The 22,755-nt window shown below is 43.0% G+C and overlaps 2 protein-coding genes across 2 annotated transcripts; both read left to right on the forward strand.

The window, feature by feature from the left end:
• The first annotated feature begins 1,109 nt into the window (after window positions 1-1,109).
• On the forward strand, window positions 1,110-2,141 carry LOC118253083 (2-oxoglutarate receptor 1-like). The gene has a single exon (XM_035557092.1). It carries the CDS (start codon window positions 1,110-1,112, stop codon window positions 2,139-2,141), a length of 1,032 nt encoding a protein of 343 aa, XP_035412985.1.
• Window positions 2,142-21,191: 19,050 nt separating this feature from the next.
• LOC118253082 (2-oxoglutarate receptor 1-like) lies at window positions 21,192-22,166 on the forward strand. Its single transcript, XM_035557090.1, has one exon. The coding sequence runs from the start codon at window positions 21,192-21,194 to the stop codon at window positions 22,164-22,166; it is 975 nt and encodes a 324-aa protein (XP_035412983.1).
• Window positions 22,167-22,755: the final 589 nt, after the last annotated feature.

Raw genomic sequence — 22,755 nt, forward strand, 5'->3', positions numbered from 1 at the left:
GAACCAGAAATGGAAGTTATGATTAAGTAGGATCCTTTTTAATAGACAAAAGCCAGAGTAATTTTAGAATGGGCACCATCCCGTAAGAGGTTGACTACCTCAGGAAATAATTACAGTAAAGATTTATTCAATTTTCTCCCATCTAAACAGCTTTACAAGAAAACAGGCATTCACACAAGTACATTTACTGGGCACAGTATTAGCAGTTATTTCCTAGGTGCTTCAGTGGCCCTGTATTTTCTACTGGACTGATAATATGTACTGGACTATCGTTACATCCCTTGAATCCTGCACAGGTCCCAGAATGTATCTTGAGAATGGCTGCTTTGCAAGGTTGGATGTGTTTATTCTGATGTTTCAGAAAAATACTAAGACTACCGTCTAAGAAACACACCATTTATTTTTTTTTAATTGCTTTTTTTTAGGAATAGACATAGCAGCTAATGAAAAGCCTAAGAATATTGCAATTTCTTTGAGATATTAATCTTGTTAATGAAATAATAATAATAATAATAATAAAAAGAAATATTTCTGTATCAGTTATTTTCAAGAGGTGGAAAGAAAAACGTTACCTAATTACAGAGTCAAAAAAAAATATGCAAACACTTCAACATCTGCTCTGTTTTCCAGTTAATTAGCAAGGATGTGAACAGCTTTTATGGAGCAGTAACATTCTGGACATTCCTCTCTATACTTCTGGTCAGTGGTGCACCACAAGCAGTCTTTCCTTCTGCTGCACTTGACCCCAAATAAGAACAGAAGTTGAACTGAGTGTACTGGGGAACACAAGTCACACACTGTGGTGCTGGGAGTCCCTTACACTATAGCTATATTGTGCTTTTGCAGAGCCTACCCTGAGAATACATATTTTAAAATCAAAATTTTATCTATCTCTAAATAGCAAGGAATAAAAGGCCTATATATAAAGATCATTTCTCACCAAAGAAGCAAGACCATTCTATATTCAATAAAGGTGCTTGAACAGTGGCAGTGATGGCAACTTGAAAGGAAAGACCTGGCTATTTGTTGGTTTTAACAGGCTGGTAGAGGGTATTATCCATCAGTGAACACTAACCATTTCTCTCTTCTTTAAGCATTAAGAAAAAAACATGAACACAACGGGTGAAAATATAGCCATCCCTACCTCCTGGCAGCCCACTAAAGGTGATTTTCCCAACTGCACTGATGTGGAAGCTAGTCTGAAGACTTTGTACCTCCCCATTATGTACAGCATCATCTTCCTGGTGGGCTTCCCAGGAAATGTCATTGCCATCTGTGTTTACAGCTTCAAGATGAGGCCTTGGAAGAGCAGCACCATCATCATGTTGAACCTGGCACTCACAGACCTGCTGTACCTAACCAGCCTCCCCTTCCTCATACACTACTACGCCAGCGGGGAGCACTGGATCTTTGGTGAATTCATGTGCAAGTTCATCCGCTTTGGCTTCCACTTCAACCTGTACAGCAGCATCCTCTTCCTCACATGCTTCAGCATCTTCCGCTACATGGTGATTGTCCACCCGATGAAGTTCTTCCACGTCCAAAGGAAGCGTTGGACAGCGGTGGCTTGTGCAGCCATTTGGATGATCTCACTGGCAGCTGTGAGCCCCGTCAACTTCTTGATCTCCTCTAAAGAGGAGGAAAACAGGTCCTTATGCCTTGACCTCACCAGCTCTGAAAACCTGGGCACAATCCGGTGGTATAACTGGCTGCTGACCAGCCTAGCCTTCTTCTTGCCGCTGCTGACGGTGACTCTGTGCTATGTGTTCATTATTTGCACCTTGGCCACCGGGCTCCAGGCACAGACTGGCTACAAACAGAAGGCTCGCAGACTCACCATCGTCCTCTTGGTGGTCTTCTACGTGTGCTTCCTCCCCTTCCATGTTTTTCGGATAGCTCGGCTTGAACTGCGGTTGTGTACAACCAACTGCCACGTGGAGAAGCAAATCCACGCCGCCTATATCATCTCCCGGCCACTGGCTGCACTCAACACATGTGGTAACCTTCTCCTTTACATCATGATCGGAGGTGCCTTCCAGCAGGCCGTCCTCTCCCTCTCAAGGTGCAAGTGGAGCAAATACATCCAGCGGCCCAGGAGCAACAATTACACGAACAAGTCGGAAATCAACTTAAGGTTATGAAAGAGTCCCTTGGTGAGAATTCCAGCAAACATGGGATTGCTTTGGTGCTGTAATGCCCTGCATAGGCAGGTGTGCTGATTAGGCAGTGAGAATTGCAGCTGGCTTCTCATTCCCTCTGCAGTAGAGTGCTTGCCAAAAAAAAGGTGTCTCAGGAGCAGGTTGATACTTACCTCTCTTAGCAACCAGAGAAAAGGGAGTGAAAAGATCTTAAGACTCCTCAAAGGTAGAATTTTAAATTACCCCACAGGACTGTTTCTATAGTTATTTGGGAAATGCAGGATTCTCTTGCTTCAGGCTTTGTGGCTGGTTAGAGAAACACGGGGAGCTTAGTTTGGACAAGAGAACAACTTCCACTGATGTCAGTGCCGTCACTGATGTGGTGTTTGCTTTGTTTATTAGAGCTGGAGTGAGATGCAGCGAATTGTCACGGTTGTTGAAACCACTGAATTACATAGTTAGAAAGCACCTAGATAATCATATGTTTTCAAATTAGATGGACCTGATGAACTTCAGCACGGGCCACTGAAGAACTGAATTGCAAAATCTCAGTTGGCCCAGGGAAGGATGAGAGAGAAGTACCAAAGGAGGAAACATGGTGAATATCAGAAAAGATATACAAGGAGACACATATATGGAGAAAATGGAGGAACAAGGAACTAAAAAAAAAAAAACTCGGTCATGTTAATATCCACCTCAGAATAATACTAGAACAAACGATCAGATGATAAGTCTACAGAAGATGAGTACATTTGACTACCAGCCAGTATGAGTCTATCAGGTATGTACAAAACCATATTACTCTGATTTCCTACTACAATACATTAGGAAAAGAAACGTGTCATAAATCTTGACTCCAGAAAGAGTTTTGACATTGTCTGAGGTGATACTCCTCTGTGCAAGCTAAGGAAAACAGTCTAGAGGATATTAGTAACTACTTTTGCTGGTTACAGAGCTGTGCTCAGAGTGGTTTACTACCAAAGTAGAGGGAGCCACTTGGTGGGGATTTGACCAGTCTGTCCTAGGTTTAGGGATATTTAGTGTTTTCATTAGCAAGTTGGATGATGAAATAAGGTCTGTTTATCATATTTGCAGATGACATGAAGCTGAGCGGACAAAATTATGTTGACAAATTGCAACTATGGTCTGGAAAAGCGCTACAAGGCAGTGACAGGTGCAATGTACTGCATTTAAGTAGAAATAATGAATTGTACAAACAGAAAAGGAGTAAAACCTATTTAGGTAACGGTTTGGTAGAGAAAGTCCAACTGTTGCAGAGAATCCCAGGAGCTGACAGTTTCAGTGGGCTGACAGTGTTTTGCTGTTTTTCTGTTCTAAAAGAGGCAGATGCCATGCTGGGATGCATAAATAAGAATATAACGTGCAAGACATGTGAAGCAGCCCTTACGCCCTCCTCAGCATTGTTAACCTCTCAGCTGGAGCACTGTGTCTGGCCTTGGAGGCTGCCCTTCAGGGAAGACCAGATGAGCGGCGCATGGTAAGGGCACCGAGAGGAATGACCAAAGAGGAAAGGAACTGGACAGAAAAACAAACGGTCTGAAAACAACCCCAAGGGGGGAATATCAGGAAGGGCTTTCTCTTGGGGAGGTTGATGAAGAGCTAGAAAGGACAAAAGGAGCCTGTGCTGCCAGGTGTCTGAAGGATCAGGCTATCAAGGCATTTAGCAAGAGGAACACAAAACCACCTGACCTCTGGATGTCCCTTTTGGTCTCTAAGCTCTGCAATTAGGCATACATTACTGGTAGCATCAGTGCTAGTGAAACAAGTCAAGCCAGGGGACATCCCTGGCACTGAAGGTTGTCCCACAACCCTACCATGGCATGGGGGAGCCTGGGGCATGTGTCTGGCCAGCAGCAGCCACCACACTCCCTGGCAAAGCCTGGTACCCACCGTGGGTTAGTACCATTCCCTACAGGCAGCCTGCACACAGCGCTGTGTGGGTACCACATGTAAGTAGGTCAAAAAATGGCATTGTAATGTTTTTACATGCCTTGTGGATATTTAAAACACTTGATTTGGTAAAGACACGACCATCAGATACATCTTTTAGAAACAGTGCAACAGGCCTTTTGACATGTTTTCTGTTTTGGATTGTCCTTTTCCCTTCTCGGAAATGTTGTCAGTCTGATTTTTACAGGTTGCCACTAGGTGGTGATCATTCACGGTCAAGCTACCTGGTTTCACACATGCATGTCTGATTCAAAACCACAGCTTACACAAATACACAAGATGATTCACATGAGATAAGTCTTTTTTGACATAGATTCGTAACATCCTACCTCTCCAGCATGGACAAAAAGTACAAACACACTGCATTAATTCTCTTCTCTTTCACATAAGTGAAAGCACAAGATGTGTCTGCTACTTACACATACACATCTGAAGCCTCTAAATGGGTTAAAAATATCTTTATTCATCTCCAAGCAAGGACCATCATTGTATTTTTTGTTTTTGTTCTCAGAAGCTCTTCCTTCTCAAGCCCAAGATGAGCTTATCACACATGGACAGAAGATTTTAAGTAAAATTACACATTCAACATAAAACAGGGTGGCTAAAGGTAAAAAGTGTGAAATGGAAGTGTTCAAGGCTTTTCATCTCTGCCAGCAACAAGAATGACAGTCCTCCAGTTTCAGTGGCTTAGAGAGGAGCTGCTTCTCCACCTCCTCCTCATCTCTTTCCTTAACGTTGCTTTAAGTTGGTTGCCTTTTACCTGTCACACCTGCTCACCCACTGCCTCTCTTCATTTAATTTGGGCTAAACTACCTGATTTTAAAGTGCTGAAGCAGATTAGGGAATGCTCCTGGGAGCCATGGTTCATCGGTGGGGCAATAATATCCACTAGGAGAGCAGCTTGGCTCCATTACCTTGGCTGAATTTAAAAAAGGACAAAAGCTAAACCTTAATGCAGGCATTTTTAGTAAATTCAAGGTCTGCTCAGGTGCTCTGTGGGACTGAGAGATCATTATCTCATGTGACTCATTCATTTTTCTTACTGTGGAGGATGAGATCTCAATAGCTTCTAATTTTAGTAGCTGTAAGTTTACTGCTGAAACAAGGATAAGTGCTTCAATTGCAGTAAACAGGAGACACTTTCCAAACTCTGTATGCAGTGTGACAACAAAGCTACATAAATTAATATGCTATTGCATGCTAATTCACAGTATAGTTATGCTCTAGTAACCAGGTTTCTGTTAGAAATCTGTAGCATGTTTGTCTGCAAAGACAGTCGTGTCAACTCAAGTACGTGCCAGCCAGCTACCCTCTGCCTGGGACTGCAGAGTCCAAAAAAGAAACTTTGCAAGGTAAACTAGGTTCACACCTCTCAAAGAGATGTCAGCTCTGATGATGCTAACGAAGAAGTTATGGAATTGCTGACTGCTTTTGTAGACATGTCAAACCTTATTCTTCACAGTGACTCATTTAGTGTCAGAGACTGAAGCAGAGTAATTTTCTACCGTTAATTGCCAGGAAAGGCAAACAGCATTTTTTACCTTTTCTGCCCACATATTGTGTTCCCGTAAGAAGTGGAAGCAAAACTTAAACTCAGCTCATACTCAGACCTCCAAGATAGAAAAAATACTGACTGGAACATTCTACATAACAAACAAACAAAACAATAACTTGCAAAACATGTCTGTGTCTTAATCCAGCTGCTTTTCAAGCAATTCCAGTGCTCTGTGTCTGACTGAATGCCTAAAAAGAGGGTAGAGTATACTGCATATGTTATCAGAATGAATAACCTGGTTAACAGCTAGTAGAGCAAAAAGCTACCGTAACTTGATAATGGTTGACTATTGCAAGGTCTGTGTTGGATGTTGATGTGAGACAAGGCTGCTGTTTTATCCCCATGTAATGGTATGTGCAGTTGGGCTGCTGTGATGGCAGCTGTACAGTTTAACTCTACAGCAGCGATCCACCCTGTGAAGGGAGGGTAGTGCCAGCCCCACCACTGCGTCATTTAGACCTCAGACAGATGTTGTCATTTTGCTGATGAGGCTAAGCTGGCAGAATAAACTTGGAATGACTGCTTCCTTCTGTCACTGTTTTGTACTCTGACAATGCAGGTTGAATGAACCTAAACTTTGAAACCACAAACAAGAGATTGTATTCAGTTGCTACCAGCCCCAAAATGCATTTGCCTTTCCCTGCCAGCAGAATATGAGAAGAGATGTAAAAAAAATGCTTGTTCTGTTCCCTTATCTTTCCTTCTTTCCTTGTGAAAGTAGAGGCATTTGGTGGCGTCAGCAAATGCCACTTTGATGCAAAGGCCACACAGTTAAGTCTAGGAGGAACAGAAGTTTGCCCTAAAGAAGGTGTATTGCAATGCTTTTTATCTGACTGGTGACTGGAAAAGATCAGTGTTTTTAACTAATATATCTTTCTTGGTGCTCAAGACTCTTGTGTGCTGTAGTAGAGAGCAGAGCCAGTGAGACAACTTCTAACCCAGGAGAAAAAATGCATTCCTGCTTTAAGTCAGAGCTGTACTCTGGGACTCAGAGGGAGAAGAAGGAAAGTCAGTAAACACTGTGCTGACTGTCTTCCCAAAATAAAATTTAAAACTCAAATGCTAATTTTTTAAAACACACAGAGGGAACATGATTTTTCTGGGTTGCTGCAGGCAAGTATAATGCAGAGTATATTTAGTTCATCATTTCTAGAATCGTAGAAGGTATTTGAACTAAAAGGTATTTTATCTCCTAAGATCTCTCCTCAGTTTCTCTGCTCCCACAACGGATGGTATCACTGATATCTAAACCAAAAGGGAGGTGATTGTCTGGAAGCTTCGGTAACAGTGATGCTCTCCGCTTTTACAAGTAAAACCCAACCTTTGCAGGTGGACCTGTGGCAACATATTTTGTTATTACCACAAGAGCACCCCGTGATATACTCAACACTTTCCCCCTCTTTTCAGAGTCTTTCATGTCTTTTCACCACCACGCAAAGTGATGCCCTGGACCTGCAGCTGACAGGGCTCAAAAACACCTCGCGAGGGCCTTCAAAGGGCATCCAAGGTACCTTGACAAACAGCACTTACACATCCTGTACTGGGGCTATATCGGTAAACTAAGCTGGGCAAGAAGGAGGTGGTTTGGCACAAAGCAGGGAAGTGTTATGGGTGGATTTATTTCCAGCCCCAAATGGTCCCGAAGGGGCAATTTTCCACTGAGTGAACCAGGCTGGTCCAATTGTTTATGGTCTCAGCAATAATAAAGAAGACCTAGGGGATAGAGAGATACAAATATACTGTGCAACAATTTAAAGCAATAAATCTTTTTGAAAGTTCCCTTTTCCCTTTGCTTCATAAGGCTTTTTAGCAATAGGAAGTTATCTCAACAGACAAGGCAGCAGCAGCTGCCCACAGGAGTTTTCTCACACTTACTTGTCTGTTAGTAAGCTGCACTAAGATATTTATACATCACCCCTATTTTACAGGTGATGAAACTGAGGCACAGTGGAGTTAAAGCAACTCACCTCTGGTCACAAAGCAAATTAGCAGCCAGGCAGTGAAGAGATCAGTTCCCAGCCCAGAGCTTTTACAAAGTGCATTAAAGGCTTAGGGTAAGGTTTTTAAAGGAGTCTTGATTACTCAGTTGTGGCATGTCAGGAATAAGAGCTGAGTTAGACTAGCATCTGCTTTACTCGGCCCCTAGTTCACCCTAAGTGCCGCACTCTGCATCTGTGAAAGGAGCTTCCCTCACTTCTGTTTTCCCTCAGAGAAGGTTTTGGGAATCTAGCTCACCAGAAGTATTTGGCTACCACTGTGTGTGATCTCAGCCAGGAGCCAGTAGTTAGCTGTGTTCATCCCATTCACCAGTTTGTATCAAGGAGGTCTTAATTTGAGGGTTAACGTGAAACATTAGCAGCAGTATAGGGGACCCTTTCACAGTGACATGTGCATGTCACACCACAGGCCAGGAAGTTTTTTGCCCCTTGGTGCAAAAGTCGGTGATAAACAGCATAAATATTGAGCTGCCTTCACCCAAGGAGCAGGGTCCCACTGCTCACCCTGTGCATGCACTGATGCCAGGAGAGCACATGGGTTCGGGTAGCACAGCCCAGAGCTGAGCAGAGCTGGGTCCAGGACCCTACCCAGCACACCCTGATTCACATCTCTCTGCTGTGTTCTGCCTTCAGATACTGGTGACAGCACTCTCCTTGTTCTTGAAGAAGAGCAAATGGGGTTAAGATGAAGCTTTTTCATACATCTTCTAAATATCCCTTCTCATTACCTCTCAATATGATTAATACCACAATACTTATCCTAGCTAAGTATGTGGCTGACAAATATCAGTGAAAACCCTCTCTACCAGAACAAAATCCTGCCAAGCATGTCCCTTGCGCTTTTTCCGAAAATGTAAACCTGAATTCCACTGAGGAACAGCGAGAACAGGAACGGGGCATCGTATTGTGCTGGATGCACCATGAAAACCAGTTACTGCAGTAATTCCTGGGTCTGCATTAGGGGCTCCAGCCTCCTGTCCTCCATCAGCGAGGCTCTGCTGGTGCTATAATTCAAATTCCCACTAGAGGGTAGACAAAACATTTCTAGTAAAAGGATCACCTTGGGGGGAAAAAAAAAAAATAGTATGCGGGAAACCAGCGTGTGATTTGGAAAAGGAGGTCTGGGCTGGAGAAGCAGCAGGGCACAGAAAAAGGAAGACCAAAATGCTGCTTACACCATTCACAAGAGCAAGGTGGGAGCATTGTTCCAGCTTTTTCCAAAGAAACACGATCTGTGGCTTATACTTTTAAATCAAGTACAGCTAGCGTGGCTATGTGGTTATAAACATGTAAATTACCATAGATCAAATACAGCTGATATTGTCCCCATGGATGTTATCTTACAAGCAGTGATAGGGACCATTTAAGCACAGCAAATTGTTAGAAAGGATAAATACAGGGAGTTAGCTTATCCACTTCAGGGCAGCAGTGAATGCATCCCCTCCTGACTGCCGAGCCAAACACAACAAATGGTGGATTTCTCTCTTTCTCCCTTATTAGTGGTCACTCTAGAGTTGCAGGTAATAACAGCTTGTGTTTTCTCCTCACACATCTCTCCACCACTGAAATGCAGGCAGGCAGGCTTCTCTGAAGCTGGCTGCAGGAGGGGAAAGTGTGGCATCAGCACATCTTTCTCTTCTTGCTCTCCCCAGAAGAGCAGATCTCTCCCCAGGTGGTCTCAGGGTCTTCATCGAAGATAAGGGCACTGAGAACAGATCTTTCTCACTGCACACCCTGCACCTCTGAAGCAGGCTTTCACACTGATTCACTATGTCCCAAGCCAGGGAAAGCAAATTAATTCAGAGTTTATTTTCTAATTTAGTCCCAGATCTATAAAGATGGCATAAGACCCAGAAGCACCACCTAAGTGAGCTTAATGACATTTGTGAATGCTGAGCAGCTATTTGATTTGAACTTCTTAAATGTAACTTGTTTAGCCATCCCGTTTTCCCAGAAAATGCCTGGTGTTCGAACAGAGGGGCTCAAATCCAGCCCTGCTTCCCTCTGGGTGCAGAGTCAGAGCTCCTGGGGACAGGCACCAAGAAAAGGCCTCCTTCCCTGAAGGTCCTGTGGCTGGGACAGCTCTCACACTGGGATGTGGATTACTTTCATCTCCCCGATGTTAGAGGCCGAATTAATGTCACCTTGGGACAGGCATGGCGGTGTTTCCTACTGCAAGAGCTGCACTCTCATGTCTCATCCCAAAATAAATGCGGGTTTTTGAATTCAAGGGGTGTTGCCCCTCCATTCTGGATGGGCCACACCTGCTGGCGCAGTCTTATGGGTGGCCACGACTCTCCCTCCGGTCAAACAGGTTGACGAAATTGGGAGAGACGTGGCACTACGGGCAGTAGTCTCCACAGTCATCACATCAAAGCTAAATAGGAGGTGTGCCTGGAGATGGGTTACATTGGTGGCCCTAATGAGCCACGGAGAGGAGCCCTTCAGGCAGCAGCATGCGTTTTCACTGCACTGAGACACGTGAATCCATTGCAACGAGGTTTTCACAGCACATCATTGGGAGGGGAGGAATAAGCAGTAATCCTGAAATGCAGTCCTGACAAACGACGTTAAATTATATATTCTCTGTCTGACTTTTGGTGTAAGGTTTGGATGGTAGTTCTGCTTGATACCAGCAATGGCTAGGGAGAGGTATCTGGAATTCAGCACAGGGCTGTATCTGGTGTCCACTAGACCATTTCAAGAGATCCGATTTCTCTACTCTGAGGTTATCAATGCCTCTTACCACCTGTCCTTGCCGTGATAACTGTGAGAACTACTTCAAGTGAGGTAGTTCCCATGCAAAAATCTCCTTCTTCATCATTCCTAAGGAAAAGTTATGTATTACTGAAGAAAAAGTTTTTGTTCTACAAAAGTCTGTGCCAGTGGTTGGAAACTAGCAAATTTCTCTTGCAGGGAGTCAAGAAAGTGACTTTGGTAAGGACCAGATGGATCTCAGCAGGTGTTCTTTCACCACGTTTTTGCCTCAGGGGAGCATTTTATTTTAAATTTTATACAAATTTTCCTTTTCTTGCATTATCTAAAAAATATTGTAATACAAAGAGATGACCTTTAGTCTGGACACTTTTATGTATTCGTTTTTGAGGCCTCCTGCAGAAATTCAAGGCTGGTCCACTGGTTTAACAAAGCTTAAACCACGCGTCTGGCTTCAGCTGTACAGTAGGTCCTACTTGTTGCTGTCTTTCTGTGGTTGATGAAATGTATCAATCATCTCTTCCACACAAGTTTCCACTCTAAACCTTTCTGCTCCTAGGATCGTGGAGGTTTTTGTACTTCTGCTTTGTGAGCCAGAGATACTGTAGGGAGAAAAGCCACATTAAGCAGCTTCTGAACCGGGTCTTCGAAGAAATAATAAACTGTATCACTGCTGAACCTCTCTTTCTATTGCTTGCACAGACCTCTATATTAGACAGTTTATTTTCCCCCACCCTTGCATTCAGAGCCCATGTGGTATTCTACTGCCTTGCAAAGACATCAGCAATTTACCCTTGCTGTCCAGGAGACATCAGCTCAATCCAGCTGCTACCATGTTAATGGAGAGGGTTATCTGTGCACACCAACCATTGAAGGTGAGAATTAGGAAAAAAATTACCCTGTCCAAGATAAGTGATCCATTTTCTCTCAGAATTAGGGCTGGCTTCTCTGTACTTAGTTTATTTGGGAAGAAATCAGACATTCTGATTTCAGATGATAAAAAAAATTCCAGCAGAATGCCTTGCCCTCAGGAAATGCTGAGTCAACAGAATCAAAACGCTTCACGTGAATGTCTTGACTCTATCAAAAATGTTGACATAAAGCAGGTAGGCAGCATCCAGGATAGCTACCCAGCCAGAGAAGCAGTCCCACGTGGAGAATGGGAGAGATGACAATGGTGGGATGGAGAAGGCTGCTGGCCACAGGAGCTGCTTAGTCCAGCATGGTCCAGCTCCTCTCATGGGGCAGAACAGGTTTCTCTCTGAAGTGCTCCATCAGCATGGGAGGGGGACACAAGAAATACAAAATATAATAATTTTCCGCTTCTCTCAGATTTTACACAAAAGCCTGTGCTGCTGGGCTCTGTGGTTGAGCTGCTACTCCAGACATAAATAACGCTGTCAGGAGTTTCTAGGGGAGAGGTGCAAGGCCCAGCTCCAGGATGTTTAGCATCACAAAAATTTCCATCCAAGCCCAGATTATGCAGTGAGCTCACCCTTATTATATTCACTAGTGATTTGAGCAATGGAGTAGAAAGTATACCCTTTAAGCATGCAGATGACAAGATGACTGCCGGCATGCTGGAGTACAGCATTCGATTCAAAGCAATTTACAGAAATTGGAGAAATGGTCTGAAAAAACAGGATGCAATTCAGTGAGGACAAATGAAAAATTTATGTTTGTGGGAAAATAACCAAAACTGCACAAATCAGGACTATCTGCTTAGGCAGCAGTACTGCGGTAAAGAATCGAAGGTCTATGCAGATCACAAGCTGAATATGAGTCAAATATGCTGCGAAAAGGGCAAACAGCAGAGTGGGATGTAGAAATAAGAGTATAGAGTGCAGGACAGGACGAGTAACCCTTCTGCTTTGGTAACATGTCTTGTGCGGTGGTGCACATGGTCTGACTCTGCACTTCAAGAAGGGAGGGGATGGGGTGGACAGAGGTTCAAAGCAAAGCCAAAAAAAAGGAAAAGTTTGTGGGACTGGGATTTGTTCAATGTAGAAGAAGCAGCACTGGAGGAAAGAAGACAGAAACCTTCATAATTGTAGCCAGAGAGCAGAATGCCCCTGACTGGGACTAGCTTGGGAAGATGTCAGACATGAGGCAACACGTGCTGTGGGCACAGGAGTGGTTTGGTAGAGAGAAGATTTGAGAAGAGGTTGGAAAAAACATCTGATGGGACTGCCAAGGATACAACCTTATCTGGGGCAGCAGACAGGCTCCTGAGGAGTTTCCTTCCACCCCACATCCTGCAATGCCAGCAGGCAAAACCCCTTTGAATCGGGACACAGGATTTCAGGAGAGACAGGCAACTCGCTGCACGCACAAAGATAATCCTGCAGAGGGGAGGTGTCTGCGCTTGGCTTGCTGCACTGACAGCGCCATGAAAGCCAGTGGATTACAGGGCCAGATGCTCTGCTGATGTGAATTAACTTGGCTCCAAAGATGGTGGCAATACACCAGTTTACACCTCCTTAGAAAATTATGTGCAAAATCTGATGCAGAGGCCCCGTTAGCTATTCCCTCGTCAGGTTCTAGCAGGCCATCAGTCATGCCAATATGCAGCAGGAGGATTGTATGTTAGGAAAATGCAGTATAGTAGCTACAACACTTCCCCTGACCCCGAGCAGCCTGAATATGCAGGGCATGATATTTCTGATATCCTTCAGCATATTATATCATTCATTTTAATGACAACAATCAAACAGTGCCTTTTGAAAAAGAAAGAAAAAAGAAAGAAAAAAAGTTAGGGTCAAGCACACAGAGCTTCTTCTAATTGTCTTTTATTTTCTATTTTCTTACTTTTCCTGAGAAGTGAAATCTGTCATATGGTGCTGTGATTTCTTTGCTGTCTCCCTACTATGGCAAACATTAATAGGTACCTTCACAGTATTTATAATAGGCAGTGCCAGCTTTGAGAGCAATGACAAAAATACACTGCATAATTATTCTGTACCATGGAGTACACACAGAGCTTGCTTGTGAAGTTACGCAGGGGAACTGTTTTCTGCCAACTCTCTGCTTGGGCTGAGACAGCAAGGTGCACACCCTCATCTATTTGCTAGGTACTTTCTTTCAAAGATTCTGCTCCAGCAGGAACCAGTCCCACCGCAGACCGGCAGCAAAGTGTAACTTTCTGAGTTACATGATGCTGATTGTCCTGTGCTCCACGATTTTTGCATTTGGCCTATGTAAACCAGCACAGCTGGTCTACTGTTCTTGTCTTCAAAAGGACAGACTGACACTCATGTGTGCTGAAGTGCTGGTGTTTTAGCTGAAACTTTTTCCCTGATGGAGACAAATAGAATACATCGGCTTATGGCAGAGATCTCCAGCTGACCAGGCATGGCAGATAAGCCTGGTGCTTTGTTTGTTCAAGTCCTGCAAATCTCAAGAGTAGGAGTAGGAGATCTGACCAAAGCCCAGGAGTGGCCCCAAAGCTCTGGGTGAAAGCTAACATGGAAAGGCAAAGCAAGAGACAGCTTCTGCAGGAAAAAAAAAAAAAAAAAAAGGACCTCCCTTTTGTTTATTTGATTTAGATGAACCCAAAAGAGTCAGAGGAAAAAGGCTAGATTTAAAATAAAAATGAAAAAATGAAAGCATTAATTCCACAGGCTCAGCTTGTAGGAATTATCTCCTTGAAGGCTATTTCAACAATCCATGCCTCCACCCAGTCTGAATTGTTGGAGAGCCATTTATTTGCTCAAGGATAATAATGCTTAGCACTTAAGCATCATTTAAAGAGCATTTAAAGAGCATTTAAGAGACTCTTCCAAAGGCAGGGCAGATTCTTGTTGAGTGACTCTCAGGGGGACACCAGCAGAGCACCCTGAAAGCAGAGGAGCAAAGGGAGCTGCCTTCAGAAATGGCATGTGAGGGTGCACAGGGTGTGGTCCATGGTGGGCTGAGGGCAAGAAGGTCCCCAGCACTTGGTTTATCAGCCTTAGGGGCAACAGAAGGCTCTGAGAAGGTAAGCATCTTCAGCAGCTTTGGGTTGCCTTGCTCTAACTGGTACAGTGATGGTCTGAGAAGCCACCGCAATCAGAAATCCAAAGAAAAGGATCAAATATTATCTTCAGAGAGGTGGTGGGTGCAGGAAGGAGCAAGCTGAGGTATGTTGGTAGCAGGGCTGCAGAGACCAGCATGGGAACACGGTAATGCAGGGGTCTTCTGCACAGCTAAGGGCTTGTGTTAACTGAGGGATGAGCACCTGGCTAATTGCAAAACTGATTTCTGTGTACATTAAATTCACATGTAGATGGCTGTGATGGTGCAAGTCATCTGAAGACAAAGTTTTATTAGAGTGGCATAAAGCGAAGGGCAGACTTCCCTTCACTTGCCATAGCACCCTGCGAACAAATTACAGCAGCAATGGCAAGAGAATACATCTTCAATGACTACAAACTTGCTTGGACACTGGAGGCCACATTGCTAGCACCCTTTGCTGAATCCTGTACTGACATGACACTGGAAGTCAAATATGCACATCTCATCTCATAAGAGTTTATAGACTGCTCTGTCTTTGAATTAAAAACCAGAATAACAAGGCAGCAAATCGGTCCTCTCTGTTTTCAGACCAGCTAGGCTGGGTCATTTTCAGGAAATGCCCCATTACCTAAAACAATTACAACCCTTGACATGTTTTCGATGAATTTAGTTTGTGTTTTAACGTCTGCTGGGAAAACTTTACCCAGCACAGCTGCTATGTAAGACTGCTTCATAGCTGGGTGCTCCCACAGCATTTTTTATTCACGAGTTTATGGTCTTGCCCAAGCTGTATCAAGGTACCTGAGCACATACTGGCTTTAAGCAAACAAATTGTCCCATTGCCTTTCTTCTCTCTGTTCCCCATGGCTCAACTCATCACCTGAAAGTTCAGTGCTCATCTAAGGGCTTCAGTGGATTTTGTCTTCTTCTGTGCCCTGTAGTCAATGAGTACCAATTCACTTCAAGGACTAGCGTTAGCCATAAAATTGTGCCTCAGATCCATATAGGCTATTTTTGGAACTGTATTGAGCTACTTCTGTTCAGCTGATGTGGCAGCACTGCTTATATTCCAGATTATACATGCAATTTTCTGAAGGTAAAATATTCTTTTCCAGAAGTTTTCATTAGCAGTCTCTATTACCTACATAATTGGATGGCAGCATTTAGAAGTGATTAATTTAGACTTAACATGCATTTAGGGATTAAAAAATGCTGCCCTTACCAGTCTGTCTCAGGGGAGAAATGTGAAGGGAGAGCTGGAGTTCGTTTTCCTGTGTGATGAAGATGCACAGTATCATTCTCAACAGAACTGAGCATCTCTTGATGGTGGTCTGATACCAACTGTAATTAGGCATTCAATCACATACAGAGTAAGATCAGCCAAACATATGCGTCTCTGCTAAGGGAAATAGCCCGTGGAAAGATTATACATTTGCTGAACCAAAAGTAAAATGTATAATGAAAGCTCATAACGCTCCGGAGCCTAGCACTTGCCCAACAAACTGTCTATTTTCCTACATTGCAATTAATCAGAGTTATCCTTGCTATTCCCACTGCGCTACACTGTGTGCTGCCACGTCTGAAGGTCTGACCCAAAGCCCAGGGTCACCGTCAGGAGCCTTTCACTTACACCCGTTGATTTTAGATCAGATTTTTTTGAGATGAGAATGGCCCCTGAGGTGAAGGAGTAGCTTGTCAGCCCTCACACCTGCAAGTCCTAATTACAGCCAAGTCCAGCAGTGATGTTGAGATATCACAAAAAGCCCTGCTATGACCTCTTCTGCCCCAATGCCTGCAGAAGCTAACAGCCAGCCCATGCAGAGGAAAGAGTCATTGTTTGCAACCAGCCACGTGTGATTTAACAGAACAAAGCAAAATAAAGGCATTGGACTTTGTTCTCCACTTCTGTATTCTAGACCGCAAGTTTTTGAAGCAGACTGTGTGCTCCCGATACTTGAACTCATCTCTTGCCCTGTGTGTCCTCTTCAGCCTGCCATCACAGAAGGAAAAATACAACGTGTTGTACTCTCTCTGATAGCTGACCCAGCCTATAGTGTAACGTTTTAGGAGGAAATATCTACTTAATAATCCTGCTACCAAATCATTCCTTTTTCCTTTCTATACAGTGACCAAGGGCAACAGTTACATACGCATGTGAACTCTGCAGGATTTTGTAATGGTTGTTTCAGGGAAGGTGCAAATAGCTTCCTTGTTGCTGTTGGCTGGTCTTTGCAATTCTTTTCAGTGGTCATCAAGTTTGGGAAAATGACAGCACATCTGACAAATCGACCTTCCATGCAACCTCACTGCCAGCACTAGCTGGTCTGCTCCTGCTGTCCTCCTCTTGTCCCTGGCCAGTCCCCATTGCTGGAGCCGAAGTGTTCACAGGAGAAGCCACAGCCACTCACCAACACACCAGAAAGGTAACCCAGGAATAAGAAAACTGTTTTGTTTTCCTTCAGCTCACTGAGCCAACACATCCCATGATTGCACCACTGAATTTTTTTTTTATTTTTTTTTTTTAAGACAAGAGGAGAGAGGTAGTGCTGCCAATGTTTTTGACAGCAGCCTGAAATTAGGGCCACTGAAGCCAGCTGTGAAACTACAGGGTGTAGTTTCTCTCCGTTGCTTGGACAGGGGAGTTGGGCAAGGATAGCCTTAAAGCATGAAAAGGTCCTTGCTTTTGGTAAGAATCAGACTGATCTACCTATAGGCAGACTTAAAAGATCCATGAAAATGAGGTGGGGAGACTACTGGTAAGGAAGAAAGACCCCAGGCTGAAGAGCTGAAAGTCACGTTGGAGTGTCAGCCTTCATTCACAGAGATCCTGCACAACACCAGGCAGGTGATGTTCAGACATTCACAAGTGGATGTGAATTGTTTGTTTGTACAAAGCTTCCCAAGTGCCTGACACAAGGGTCTGGCCCAATCAACGGCTGCAAATCAAGCCAATGTTTCCGAAGGTCCATGCTCAGTGAGGAGATGATGAAGCTCTGGGGAAGGGTCAAGCGAGGTCTGGGGCAGGTAGGAGGCAACACAGTCCCTTTAGGCATGAATGAGAGAAGATTTGGGTAGGCTAAAGTGCACAGCTTGGTCTCCATGCAGAGCTGCTCTGAATGACCTCACGGTAGTGCCCCTTTCTTGGAGCTGGTCTGAAAATAGAGGTTTTTTTCTCTTTTCCTACCCATGGAGGTGACCCCAGAGCCTGTTCAAAACCCCATTGCCCTGGATCCCTGGCAGTTATGGCCATAGTGCTGGGAAAGCCCACTTCCGTTTCATGTCCACCGCCACCACCAAGGTGGGATAAATACCAGCCCCTGCTGCACAGGGGTATAATAGATTAAGTATGGACACATTAAATGATCCCTAGCTATAATTAGCTCCCTCTGTGCTTATTAGGCCACAGCCTCATACCAATGATTTCTAATGACACATGCAGTGTCTAGGAACAGGGTAATAGCTATTTAAACAGTTGCTGATCCCTGAGCTGGTACATGACAATGTATTTTACAATTATGGAGAAAATTCAGACATTTTTTTAAAGCACTCTAGGCATTGACCTAGAGAAAAGCTTGGTCAAATGAGAACAGAATAATAGTAACAGATAGATAATGTTCTAGCTGTCAGATTGCTGCTCCACTCTTAATTGTGCCCACTACTGCTCTTTCAATATGACTAGCAATATGACTAGCAAAACAAATAATATTCTCCCAACTCAGGCTGATGGTGCAGGCATGCAAGAGTGTCAAGATGGCCTTCCTAAAAATATTCTTATCTATATGGTTCCCCATAACTGCACTAACAAGCCTACTCTTTAGAGGTGAAATCTGGATCATACACCTCATCACTGAGTAGGACCTATAAGATGTACCAGGGCTACCAGGCTGCACAAGGATGGGCAGCTGGAGCCTTTTTGTAAGTACCAGTCTGCAAGGACAGGGATTGAACCTACAGTTTCAAAATGCAAGATACTACGATTTTTCTTTTCTTTTTGTCTTTTTTTTTTTTTTAATAATCTCTTTTGATCTTGTTCCTCAAGCTAAGGATGGTAATGAGATTTTTATTCAAGAAGAGTCTTTTGGTTCAAGAAACATGGATGATTGCAGCTCTTGAGAATCATGAAGCCCAAAAGCAAAGGCTCAAAAGAAAATAAGTTTGCAACTTCAGACATCTCAGTAGTAACTGGTCAGCATTAACTGTATATAATCTATTCACCAAAAACAAGCAGAAAGTATGACACACTTCCTGAAAAGCACATCATGCCAAAACTTCATTTCTTGCATGAGGTGAAAATTGGACTTTGTTAGACATTTGTTTTTAATGCAGAAACAGTATGTCATAATATTTTTCACCTAACCTTGAAATGGCAACACGCCTTATTCAGTTTGGTGATCAGGTTTCACTTCACAGGAACCAGAGAATAAATTTAATTTTCTCATTTACAAACACATGGACGCATGCATACACGCTAATTTAAATGTGATCTGCTGCTGTTTGAATACTACAGGGCTACCTCAGCACACAGAACTGCTGCCAGAAAAGCGTGATCTGTCCTCAGAAGGCAAGACAGCATGAGGGGCAGAGGGCAAAAGATATCTCCTGCAACCACCCAGGTCTAAAAGCTGATATCTAAGCCAGTGGCTGATGTTTTATACCATTCTCCTAATTTACTGCCACACGGAGTCTCGGTCTGCCAGGGAGCGAGTGTATATGATTGCAAAGCCATGCTAAGTCCTGTTTCACTGTAAGGAAGACATAAATACATTTCATTTGTAGTGCTCTTTGCTCACAGCAATGAAAGAGAGAAGCAGAATTGCAGGTTTTCAGGTAAGCAATATTTCTCCATTTTCAGTTTGGAGGGTTCAAGGTTGCAGAGAAGAACAGATCAGCAGTACAAGGAAACTAAACTGGGGATGAATCAAACATTATAGAAGATTTTGTCTAGCTTTATTTAAAATATATCAGTTAAAGATATAAATGTGGGTGACAGTGGTGTCACCAAGCAGCAGAAAAGAGATAAAAATGTGTATATCCCTAGCTTTTGTCTGAACATTAATCTGAATTTGTTTAGAGCAAGCCTAAGCTTTTACCAAATACATCTTAAAGCAAAGCTGCTATACCTGAGCTAATGTTTGTGTTAAAAAGTATTACTCTGTTAACTAAGTTATGGGGACACTGTTCAAATTTCTCCCAGCAGTGGTCCTGAATAACAAAATGATATCCATCTTTCTGACTGGTTAGGATGGGATCGTTCCTGTTGTGTTACAGCCTTAATGACTAGCTTTGTCAGAGAAAATCTGTATGTTCTATCAGTCTTTGGGATAATGCAGAAACTGCCATAGAGGCAATACGGTAAATGCTGCTAAATGAATCACGTCAAAAGCTAATTCTATACAGAGGACTTCCAGGACAGCAATAAGGTACAATTCTGATTTTTTAAAATTAGTTTTTTAAATTCAATGTCTTCATCATGGTTGTTCAGTGTGATACTGATTTAACATAAAGGCTGTCTTTCTGAGACAAGAGAGGGAAATTTGGGCTTGATAGTACCCTGTCTTGCACTTTATTAAGTCACTTAAAACTGTTTTCTCAGACGGACTAGTTCAGGTTCTGCAGGAGTGCTTCTCACCTGAGATGCTGAAGACCCATGCTTTTGCCTCACTTGAGATATGTAAAGGCTAGACATCCAATTCCGTCTCCTTGGGCTGCTTTTGTCATCAGTGGAGACAAATATGTATACCAAAAGAGTAAATCATTTATCTTAGAAACTTCTCTTATGGGAAGATATATTATGCCCTGGAGGAACCTAGATCTCTCTCTCTCGATGATAAAGGGGGACTTAGGATGACTGGCTCCAGTTTAAATGTCTAACTTTTACAAGTCTGAAGTTAGATGAGATAATTTCATCCTTGGTTACCATTCCCTCAGGTTAAAACAGTACCCAGAGAGGTTATGTCCTGAACTCACTGTGGAGAGATCCAAATTGGCCATGGCAGATCAGAAACCATTTCAGAGACAAGTCTATCTAGTTGCAATTCACATGAAATGGGAGGCTAGCAATGCCTTTAGTCAGTATGTGTGCTTTCCACCTTTCTTCTGCTCTTTGAGAAACACTTTTAGTCATTAAAGTCAGTTTTATGCCACTATACCACTAACAAGTTTTTTTTTTTTTCTTTTTCCCATGAAATACACTTCTATCAGTTTGATACTCTGATGACTCCATGAGAATAAGATCATATTCAGGGGACAAGTCGTTACTGTCTGGTTGTGGGAGAATCAGATCCTGAGATCTGTGTCTGAGCCCAACATCTTTTGATCTTCATGAAACTAGAATACCATCTCTGATTTCATGAGTACAGACCACTGATTAGCTCAGTTTAATGAAGATAAGATGTGGGTACAGTTTTGCTTTCTGAAAGGCTAAGGCTAATTCAAAGTTTTGTAAAATCTGAGCCCAAACTTTCTCTAGTTTCCTAAAAGTCTTCTTTCTGCTCTTGTAGGTTTGTGGATAAGCAGCATCTTCAGTTGTCACCTTCCTTGCAGGAGATTAAATAAAGCAAAGGTAAAATTAATCATCATCAAAATTAAAGGAGGGGTGGAGGGGGAGGAGGGTGAAATTAAATTTGGAGTGGGGGGATCTAGGTAAAAGCTGTGTATGTTAACATATCCCTGTTCTTTCCCCCTACTATACTTTGTTTAACATATGACATTTGCTCCAACAACAGAAGATTTAATTGAATTCATTTGTCCTAACAAATCAGCTAAAATTATATGTCTGATTATATGTCTGATTTCTTCCACTTTACGAAGATTTCTTCAAACATGGCACCTGAAGGCACAGACAATTTTACTGCTCTGCCAGGCCACACAGACCCTTTGACAAGTTGCAAGGATGAAGATTTCTTACAGGTGAAATCATACCTCTCTGTCCTTTACAGCCTAATCTTCCTGGTGTGCTTCCCAGGGAACATTGTGGCCATTTTTGTTTATTTTGTCAAGATGAGGCCCTGGAAAAGCAGCACCATCATTATGCTAAACCTGGCCATCACTGACCTACTGTATGTAGCTACTCTTCCTTTCTTTATACACTACTCTGCTAATGGAAATAACTGGATTTTTGGAGACTTCATGTGCAAGTTTATTCACTTTGGTTTCTACTTCAACATGTACAGTGGTATTATCTTCCTTAGCTGCTTCAGCATCTTCCGCTTTTTTGTAGTCGTCCACCCAATTAGATGCGTTTTTGTTCAAAAACGGAGGTGGGCAGTGGTGACTTGCATAGTAGTTTGGATGATTTCCCTGGCAGCCATCAGCCCCTTGGGCATCTTGATCGCCACGAAGCACATGGAGAACAGGACCATCTGCCCAGACCTGTCTTCTGCTGAGGACTTTGACACTAGTCGGTGGTATAACTGGCTGCTGACGATGTTTGGTTTCTTCTTGCCCCTGCTGACAGTGACTCTGTGCTATGTGCTCATTATTTACACCTTGGCTACGGGGCCCCACACACAGACTTGCTACAAACAGAAGGCTCGCAGACTCGCTATCGTCCTCTTGGTGGTCTTCTACGTGTGTTTCCTCCCCTTCCACATCTTTCGGGGGATTCGAATAGAGCTCCGAGTACAAGCAGCTAGCTGCCACTTCAAGAACATGATCCTTTTTATGCTCATTCTAGCTAAACCTTTAGCAGCACTAAATACGTTTGGAAACTTACTGCTCTATGTAGTGACAGGAGACAACTTCCAGCAGGCAATCCTCTCACTCCTCAAGTTTTGGACACACAAGAACCTGAAATAGAAGAAACTGATGCCATAAAAGGCATGGCATAAAAAGTTATGGAGGAAAGGTCCAAAGCTGCCCATAACCATCTCTCTGCCGTCACAGCACACAACTTAACTTTGCTGATGCCAAAACAGAATTTATCCGCACTGTGTTTTACATTTTCACATTTATTGTCATCAAAACCAACCAACCAACCAAACAAACAAACAAAAAACACTTCAAATGTAAAATAAAACTTTAAATAAAACAGTACAGAAAAAAAATAAAATTCAACAAAAATTTCACTGGATTTATTTCTTGAATTCTTGGTGTTTCTTTCGGAGAATCCTAAAATCATAGAATGGCCAACAGTTTCAGCAAAACATAAAAATTAAAAAGAAAAAAAGTTGCTTATTAGTGGCAGATTCACATTCAGGATAGGATTAATTTAATTTAATTTTCGTAACTCAGACATTAAGTGTCCCATTTAAGCTAGGTGCCTGCCTTTGACTTTCACTACTAGGTTAAAGGTTGGAGTAGATGATATTAGAGGTTTTTTTCAACCTAAACCATAGAATCATAGAATCATAGAATCATTAAGGTTGGAATGATTCTACTATTCTAT

This window comes from Cygnus atratus, chromosome 1 (assembly GCF_013377495.2).
Source record: "Cygnus atratus isolate AKBS03 ecotype Queensland, Australia chromosome 1, CAtr_DNAZoo_HiC_assembly, whole genome shotgun sequence".
Taxonomy (NCBI): Eukaryota; Metazoa; Chordata; class Aves; order Anseriformes; family Anatidae; genus Cygnus; species Cygnus atratus.